Below are 9428 nucleotides of genomic sequence, written 5' to 3'. Positions count from 1 at the left end.
CGCCCTCCAATAGCCATTTCTCACGGAACTGCCCTCGAGCACCCTTCACACCGTACCTGCGGGCACCTAAGCAGAGCCTGGCTTTGCAAACACTCTCTTGGGACAGGCTGCAAAAAGTGGTCGTGGTGATCCCAACACCACCGGACAGGCACTTCCAAGGCTTGGTAACACCCTTCTTGTTTTTCCCGTGGAGTCTGTGTATAGAGGTCTACATGTAACAACGCTCAGTTCTTTTCTCTGGTCCTGGCTTATGCAAGCAGATTGATCAACAGTGTTTTACATGTTTGCTGAACTCTGCAATAAAGGCCGATTCCTTAAAAATAAAACAGAAGGAATGCTGTGGTATTGTATTACAGTATTCCAGCTCTCAAAAATGTTGCTGTGTTGTTTTAGGCCACGGTCTAATGTCACAGATGTTCCCTTTCTTAAAATGGAAGGAAAGATCAGAGAACCATTACCCTTAACTGGGAATCACAGACCTTTATTTTTTTTAGATGACGTAGAGTTTTATTCTTTGGTGGACTATGTTTTTTTGTTTGATAAGAGGACCCAAGTTGGCATGCAGTTTGTAAGCCAAAAAATCCACTTTACATGAAATATTTTTATTACATCAAGTATTGAAAGGAGGAAGAATTCATTGTCTGGAATGCACAGATCTGTTCTCCAGTGTTTAAAATTTGTGATTTTGTTTGTATCTTTATGATACTACATACCATTCTATATTATAACATTCAAACAATTCATCAAAGGTCCAATGATAAAGAATTGCAAAGGAACTGAAATGCTTCAAATACACCATCAATTTTACATACCTTCAGTTCTGCCGAGCTACTTCTCCACATTTAAGTAGAGAACACTTCAGATACTCAGACTTAGCCTTGTATCATCAGCGCAGTTTATGTGGAAAAGAAGTAAATTAAACAGGAACAAAACCCCGCACCATTTGTCACTGTCACTTGGAACTTAAGACTAAAATTTATTTTTTTCCAGAATCCTGCATTTTAACAATGGTTGATTCTCTCTTTAGTGTTAAAGCACTGATGTTTCACTTGCATTACAGCATCACTCTGGACTACTGGAGCTTTTACGCCTGGCCATCGAATACCACGTCTAGTAAAATGCAGCGTATGGGGACCAAGCTGTTTTTCTCCTGGATAAAACTTCTTTTTACTTCGCAGCCACAAAGCACACGAGACAAGGTACTTCAGGGTACTTACTGCACATCTCAGGTGAGTAAAATAATTCTGACTTGACTCTCACACCTCCAGACCGTTCAGGACATAGAATAACCCAGGAACAACCTGCCCCCACCTCGCTGCTCAAGTATGAGTAGCAGGTGATAAGCTGTGCCATATCCAGCCCTGCTCTGCTAGGTGCAACTCCGTCCTCTTACCTACAGCCACTGTACCCAGGCAAGAAAACTAGCGTAAGCAAGCGGGCTATGGTGCTAGGAAGAAATGCACAAGTTTTATTTTTAAACATCACTGGACTGAAAAATAAAGAGTCATATGGCTTATTTCTATTTCAGGAGATGGTAGCGAATAAGTTAAAGAATATTTCATCCCAAAACATACGTTGCTTTCATTTATAGCTAAGCTAATGTACACATATGTTTTCTTATTTTCATACATGTCAAGCACCCGCCTTTTTCCCCCCACAAAGATTTACAAGCACATGCATGGCACTTCCTACAAAGCTGTCGTGGGCTAAAGGCTTACAAACAATGATTTTCTTTTTGGAATAAGAAATATTCATCAGATCAAAATATAACCACTTAAATCAATTTCTTCCTGAGCAACTTAGAATTTGGAATGTGCTGAAAAGTTTCAATAAATAAGTCAAAGATTAACCGGCTTAAAATGTACCTTTTAACAATTAAGTAAAATATATTTCATGACAGACAAACAGGCCATAGGACCAGGAATCTTAGATGCTATGTGGCAGATAAATGTATGAAGTACCATTCAAGGAAGAGAGGCCAGGTTGATTGTTACAAAAAATACAACATTAAAACCTAGCGCGTAAATCATTAAACAGGTTTTGTATTTAGGTTATAAGTAGTGATGGCTGAAGATACCATTAAATAAACAGATAAAAATAGACTTTATGGTAAGCGGCAGTGAACTTGCAGGAAGGGTGAATGTGTTACGTGACTGATTATTCTGTTACAACACTGGCAAAAAGGATTCAAACAGAATTTCAGGAAAGCGAGAATATTAGTTTTCTTTCCAATATATAACAACTCCACAGTGTGTAAACTAATCATTACTCTTTCAATGTAATTTCATAGAAACCACTTAAAATATACAATGCAGCAGATTCATATTTTAGCTAATATGTTAGTTGTTATCTGTGCCATTTTCAGCTTTCTTTAACATGATCCCTCGTGGCAGCGCATTGCTACCACTAACCTGGGACGTTAATAACGAGAACAGAATCTTCTATGTATTATTTTCTGTAATTTACAAGCATCTTGTCTTAACATGAGTGCACTCCTTTATTTTTGTTTTCTGCGTGTAGGTACAGTAAAGACTGACTGGTGATGGAGATGGGCCATAATGTTTACTGGCTCTCAGCAGGCTCGTGGAAGAGGAAACCCTTGGAAAGCAAATTCGAGCTTAGTCCGAGTTTATATGCCTTGTCCATCACAAAATAACTTTTGCTTGTTATTGCAAACTGAAGTATGACCTTGCAGACAGCAGACACACTGCTGAGGCAGCCATAGAATAGGAAGAAAAATTGCCCGGTAGGTATTTGAGAAATGACGTGAGTTGGACAGAGGTGCATTGCCGCTAAAGTGTTGCTGGGACTCATCCTGGCAAGGAGCTGCAGCTCCTTGGCCCTGCTTCTTTCCTGTGCTCTAGGACAGGAATTAATTGCTATTATCCTCCAGTAGTCCACCTTGCTCTGGCAACAACAGTGTGCAAGAGGCCAAGGCCTCATCAAGACCCCCCAGATCACCCTTAATCTGCTACGGAGCAGATGGCCAAATAGCTCTGCCCATCGCTGCCTGCAGGTCTGTCACTTCCGCACCACCAGTCCCGGCAGGCTGTTGAATAGCTGGCAAGCCTGCATGTCACAGGGAACCCTGGGGACACACACCTTGCAGACACACCATGTCATGAGCTGGAGCTATTCCTTTCCCCTCCCAGCCTCCACCCATCCCCTTTCTAGTGTTTGCTGAGAATGTAGTGATTAACAAGGGCAACTTTCACAGTGACTCTCTTAACAATGCATCACTGAATCAGCTTTGGTTTCACAGAGCATACCTGCTTCTCTTTGTTTAATCATTCAAAAATATTTCAACTAAAGAAGTCGTGTATGTCCATATTGTTAATTTTACTTTTAGCCACGCTAGAAGCGGGTGTCTGCTGTTTGCATTAGTAGGGCAGCTGCATTCAGCTTCAGATGTGAACAACTAAATTCTGCAATTGCAGAAATACTGATCATGCTTCATAGGAGTTCCCGATCATGGAAGTTTAACGAGTAACTTTTTCTGTATCTCTTTGGATTTGTGACCTATAAGAATAAAAATCTAAAAACAACCTTCCTGAACATAAAAACTGCATGCTGCACTTTTTCCTTCAGTGTTTAATAGAAACATACTCAACTGCATAAGCAAAACTCTTACCATTGAGGTAACCCTGCCTTGCACTTTTCATCTGTTGTTGCCATTCACTGACCTGGTAACTTTTTCCACTCTAGAAGGGTTTACCGCAAACATCTTGTTCCTATAACTTGCCTTAAGTCCACTAATATTAATTTGCTAGAATAGCAGCCTCACTCCTCCCACACACGATAATTCAGAAGCCATTATGAGCCCCTTTCTGAGCCTGCTATCCTTGGATGTGCACAGACACGGCGATGGCTCTGACAGTACCAGCAGGATACTGGTGTGCTCTGGGCAGAAAGAGGCACCTTTCCCAAATGGCTCACCGTCTGTAGTTCACACTGCCGTAGTTAGTGCCACAGTGTTATGCAATAAACACTTGTTTCTGGAGAAAAAGAGATGAGAGTCTGTAAAATTTACTTTTCAAGACTGTCTAATCTATTCTTCTATGTTTTGCAGGTTCCCAGAGGACTATTTTTTACTCCAAAAGTTATTTTGTGATAGACAGTAGATACTTCTCTCTTGAACTATGCTATAGCAAGGACGCTATAGAGTCAACATCGTATAATGAATCAAACCTGCAAAACCAGGTATCTCCTGATGGCCTCAGCATGTGGGAATGGTTTCTTCTGTTCCGTTTCAAATGCTGCTGCGCATAACATAGTTCCTTAAGGAAATACTTTTAATAATAATTAAAAAAATCTTAAGAAAGCTGCAGGGGTCACCAGAAGAGAAAGGATAGCTCTTCCATCCATCACCTTTTATAGATATCCTCTAGCCACTTTTCGTCATCTTCTTCCTCATCGTCTATCGGTTCCTCTGTTTCCAGGGGAGAAGGAATAAAGAACTCGGGTCTGGGACGTGGTTTCCTGATAGGAGACTTCAGTCCAAACTTGCGCTTTAGCAGGTGGAACTGTTCTTTGACATAGTAATAAAACTCATATTCATATCTCATGCGCTGGTAGAGGATCTGTATTGCTTCTGGAGAGGGGACGGTCTTTTTCACTGTCACAGTCAGATTGCCAAGTTTCCTATGTTCTGTAAAGAAACACCAAAAACAAGCAACATGGTGGGTGCTCGTTAATGAGATCAGACCTAAACTTTCTTTTTTTTTTAAAAAAAAAGATTAAGGCATGGCCTTACCTATGTAATTTCCTATGTGGCATACTACATCACGTCCCAGTTGTGCTTTATTATTGTTCAAATCTAAACAGGTACTTAACGAGCTGAATCCATCTCATGCTAACAATGGAGCATTGTTGGCATCACCACATGACACCCCAAGACTGACTGTGCCTGCTGACTCTCTCATCCTGTTATACCTGTTAATTATAGATTCATCTTCCTGTTGTGCCCTGGAATTGGAAGATTTCAGTATGCTTTTCTTCACCTGACTTTTTTACAACTTTTGCTTTGGTAAACTGAAATAGAATCACCTTTATTGTTGATAAAAAATTAGAGCTACTAACAAAAATATTGAATTGCCTCTTTGTCTCCTCTCTCAACAGATTATTGTACCACCGGAGATTAATGTATTTGAACAAGGCATAAAGCAAACACTCAAGGCAATCATTTTGCTGTTTTCTACCAGATGGCAACTGGCTGTCAAAGCATCCTAAGTATTTTCTTCTTCTCCAAGACAGAAATGTAACTGAAAATGAGCTGTGAAAAACAGAACAGAAAAAGCTGAAAGTACTGACCTGTAGCATCACTGCAACCCCCCTAACAACCGCAACTTTCTTTAGAAGTAGTGATGAATGTTACACTGATGAACTAGTAGCTTCTATAATCAAGTTTTCTGAAAGCTAGGGCTCCAATCCAGTAAGCCTTAGGTGTTACTCTGAGAGAGCGTGGTGCCCATGGACATGACTGTAATAGCCTCAGAGTACACCTGGGTCCAGACATGGCAAGATGAACCGTCTTGCATAAAAGCAAGGAGATGCCCGTTAGACAATAGCAAAAAACCTGTTTAATTCCAAGGATGGTTAGGCACTGCAGTACAGCACACAAGTTACAAAACCTGTATCTCTGGAGGATTTTAAGAGCAGATTAATTGATTCTCTCCTGAGGGAAGCCATTTGACTAGGGGACATCTGAAGGCCATTTTCCATGACTATAAAGCCAACAGACTAATTTTAATCTTGTCAGTCCTTACCTCACTTCCTTGCTCTTTGCTACAACAGCAAGGTCTGCATGAGAACTGGTTGGTTTGTTTGTTTTTGTTCCAGGATAATGTCTTGGCTTCTGCTGCTCATTCTTTCCTTAGTATTTATATCCTTTATTTGCATTGCCTCAAATGCCAAACAGAAATCCCTATATTCCACTTGACTACATACATGAACTGTTGCAGTGAAGAAGAGCTGGATTTTGATATGGAAACCTAATTCTTATTGTCAGACATTGCTTCAGGTTGGAGGAATTCTAAAGGGTCAGGCTATGAAGCACAGCAAAGAAAAACCTTACAAGAAGGAAGCAGACAACAAAGAACATTTCATGTTTCTAATTGCGTCCCAGTGGCAGTGACCACTCTTACTTCCAGATGGAGATCCTAAATCAAAATAGGATTTTATCAAGGGCAGAGTTTTGCTCACATGAGCAGTCCTAACTGGGGTCTTCTGAAGCACTTGCCAGCAAAGCTAAACACATGCTTCACAGCTCTACAGATAAACAGGGCTTCACAATCGCTTACAGGTAAGACTAAGCAATGGATTGATGGTTCCTAGTATTCCACAAGCAATATGCTCACCCAAAAGAAGTAACGAAGAGAAAGTTTTTAGAGCAGAGAGGAATTTTAAGCAAAGGCAAACCCATTTATTTCAAGAGGTAATAAAAGATTAGTAAGTCCAGCTAGCAAACACACCAGCAATGATCTTTAGACAAAAAGTTGGTATTTGCAAGATTTTACATCTTGAAAAGTACAACAGAAGGGCAGAGCACAGCTATGTGAACATGAACTGCCTTCTATAAATTCTAAAAGATTAATGTTCATATAGCTTATGATATCCAGACAAATAAACAGATACTAATTTTCAGACAATGGACGCACATTTTCCTACTTCAGAGTAAAGGAATTAAAGAAAAACAGCCGAGAACTATTCATTTTAATAATACTACATGAGACAGCAAGTGCTGCTGCTGAGCTGGACATTCTCATATTCATTTGACTACATTGCATCACGCACATCTGGTACAGGAGAAAAAAGTTGTATCTGAAAGAGGTATTCTCCCTCTCAGTTTTGCTTACCAGTTACAGCAGGGTAATTTGAAACGTAGAAAGAATGGTTTTCATTAGCTGGTAACAATTAAAATATGCTGTTCTGTAATGAAATAGAGCTTTTACACCAAACTTCATAATTCTTTACACTGAAGTCTTGTCTCTACTCATATATATATATAAGTAATTCAACAACTTCATAGAGTTCTTTGTTAATTACACTGATGTATGGTGATGTATGCTCTATAGTTACTGACTATTCACAGTTTATCAATTTGCATAGTTCTATTTAGATAGGAGTAAAATGATTATAATATAAAAAACTGAATTAAAGAAGCAATCTTTAATGTGCTGTCTAGCTAAGAAAAGGTACAGAGGAAGGATCATGAAACGCTTGCATTTAAAATAGATATTAGCATAGAAAGCACTACCTGTAGCTAGTGAAGGGCGTGAAATATTTTTGCTGAAAATATTTGGGCTCCCCAAGAGCTTACTCTCTCTCTATACCCATAGACTGGAATAGACTAAGAAATGTCTCATCTTTTTAAAGATTCCCAGTCAGTTGTTCAAGTTGCCGTTGGTGGGTATTAGATGACTACACTCCAGGAAGGACACTGTACTCAGTCTGTCCGCGGGTGAGAAGGCAAACGCTCCCTTATGATTATTGAACACTTCAAGACATTCCTCTTTCTGGCACTTAGCTGGTAGCTCCCGCCAGCTCTGCAGTCTGGTTTTCTTTACAAACTCAGCAGCAAATATACACTACTAAATATTGCACTTATTAAGCTTAAGCCTTTATACTGCTTGCCAACTTCATTTTTATTTTACATAGGTTATTTCTGTTACAGAAAACTCCATTTACGTCGCTGGAAAAAGCTCTTTACTTATATGATCCCTCCAGGACTTTAAGCAGGAAAAGCCACTTCTTACAGCTCCAGCTCTCTTCGGTGGCTGCTCCTCCCAGCAGAGAGAGGCACTTGTGTTCAGCCCAGGAGTGCTGCCAAGGATGACAAGGTGAAAAGCACTGGACTGTTTTCCTGGGGGGTTGGTGGTCAGTGTGGGGCAGGACCAGCCAGAGGGGTGGTGTGCCAGGCAGGGAGCAGCCTGCTGGCACCCCATCTGCCAAAGCAGCCAGGTGCTGCATGCCAGCCTCACGGTGGGCAGCCAGAAAGCAGCAAAATACACTTCTCTGAATTTGCAGCAGTCATGGCACAGGGTATTCCTGGATGTGTGCAATTCTTTGCTCTATGCACACACCTACATCTATAGATGTATGCATACAAACAGACAGAAGCAGCCACAATCTGGAAGGCTACAGGAGCAATGTAGATTTTCTGGCTTCTCTTGGTTTGCTTCACAGTATCATCATCTGCAAGTGCAGTGCATGAATAGTTGTGAGGTGCTGGTTGTCAGATGGTGCAAACAGGGGCTGAGCCTGGCTGCAGGCTCAGCCTTTCGATAAAACAAGTGAACTTTGCTTTTTTGGCACTTGAATTTTATTTAGACTGGTTTAAAATCTTAAATACTTTTAAAAGGCTCTTTAATATGAATATGAATGAAATCACAGAACTGCCCCTTGAAGTCACCTTAACCACCTCTCCTCATCATAGAAGCAAAGTGGAAAAATTAGGTAGATCTGGCTTAAAGCCAAAATAACAATCTGCATATGCTACATAAACCCAGCTGTCCCACCAAAGGACCCCCGTTTTATGACCTTTGAGACAGCTAACCATATGGAGGGCAACAAACTACACCATTTACTTTTTAGGGTTATTTTTTTTTAAACTGTGTTTGCTTTGGCATTCTTTTAAATTACGAAAAAGAACGTACTATACAGTAACCCAACCTCCCAGTGCTGCCTGCTCATGCCTTGAGTTAAGACTAAATTGGTACGCAGATATGGATGAATAAAATTAAATTTTTGGGTTACCAGGTGATGAATATTTACTATTACTTTCTGCACTCTCACTTTTTTTTTTTTTCCCCCAAACTAAGAAACCAGCATTACTCATTGCAGCAATCCAAACCATAGGGAAAAGTGGTTTTTATACTTTGTGGCTCAAAACCCCTTGGATTGCCATATTTAGACAAAATGATCCTAAAGGCATTCTCCACCTCAGAAGAGATTTTTGGACTGATGCTCTCTCCAGTGCCCTGCCATTTTGGTGGGTGCGATGCAGAGGCTTGCTCCCCATCACTGCTCCACTGCTGCTGGATGAAACTGCCGGGAGCCCAGCACCCTCAGGGAACTGGCAGGGAGAGGTGACCCAGTGGAGCCAGCGCAGGACTGCTGCAGGCAAGTGTAACCGTGGCCTTGCCCAGCTAATGCTTGCAGTGGAAAAACCCCACACCGAGTTCTGCTGCTCTAGGGCTGTGTGAACACGATGGCTGTCACAGATACAGCAAACTCATTTCCTGGAACTACGCGGGGAGGCCCTGCGTTTCAATCGCATGCAGCTGAGCTGCAGCACATACCTACTTCTCCGCAGTTTTAAATGGAAGTAAATGTATGTCACTGTGGTTAAATGTGACGTATGAATTGGTGAGGGCCTCTGCTTGATATGCCATTCAAGCAGTTGCTGCGGTGCTAAAACAGGGTTCTGA

At 41.0% G+C, this 9428-nt stretch overlaps 1 protein-coding gene across 1 annotated transcript in view; it reads right to left on the bottom strand.

Moving 5' to 3' along the window:
• Positions 1-581: 581 nt before the first annotated feature.
• UST (uronyl 2-sulfotransferase) overlaps positions 582-9428 on the bottom strand; it is a 166402-nt gene continuing 157555 nt past the window's right edge. Inside the window, exon 8 of the mRNA XM_055714566.1 lies at positions 582-4648. Coding sequence (XP_055570541.1) covers positions 4365-4648 — 284 coding nt within the window. The 3' untranslated portion in view covers positions 582-4364. The remainder of the gene's footprint in view (positions 4649-9428) is intronic.

The sequence above is a fragment of the Falco cherrug genome, chromosome 6 (genome assembly GCF_023634085.1).
Source record: "Falco cherrug isolate bFalChe1 chromosome 6, bFalChe1.pri, whole genome shotgun sequence".
In the NCBI taxonomy this organism is placed as follows: domain Eukaryota; kingdom Metazoa; phylum Chordata; class Aves; order Falconiformes; family Falconidae; genus Falco; species Falco cherrug.
The sequence above is the reverse complement of the archived record's forward strand: the minus strand, read 5'-3'. Positions and strand labels throughout refer to the sequence as shown.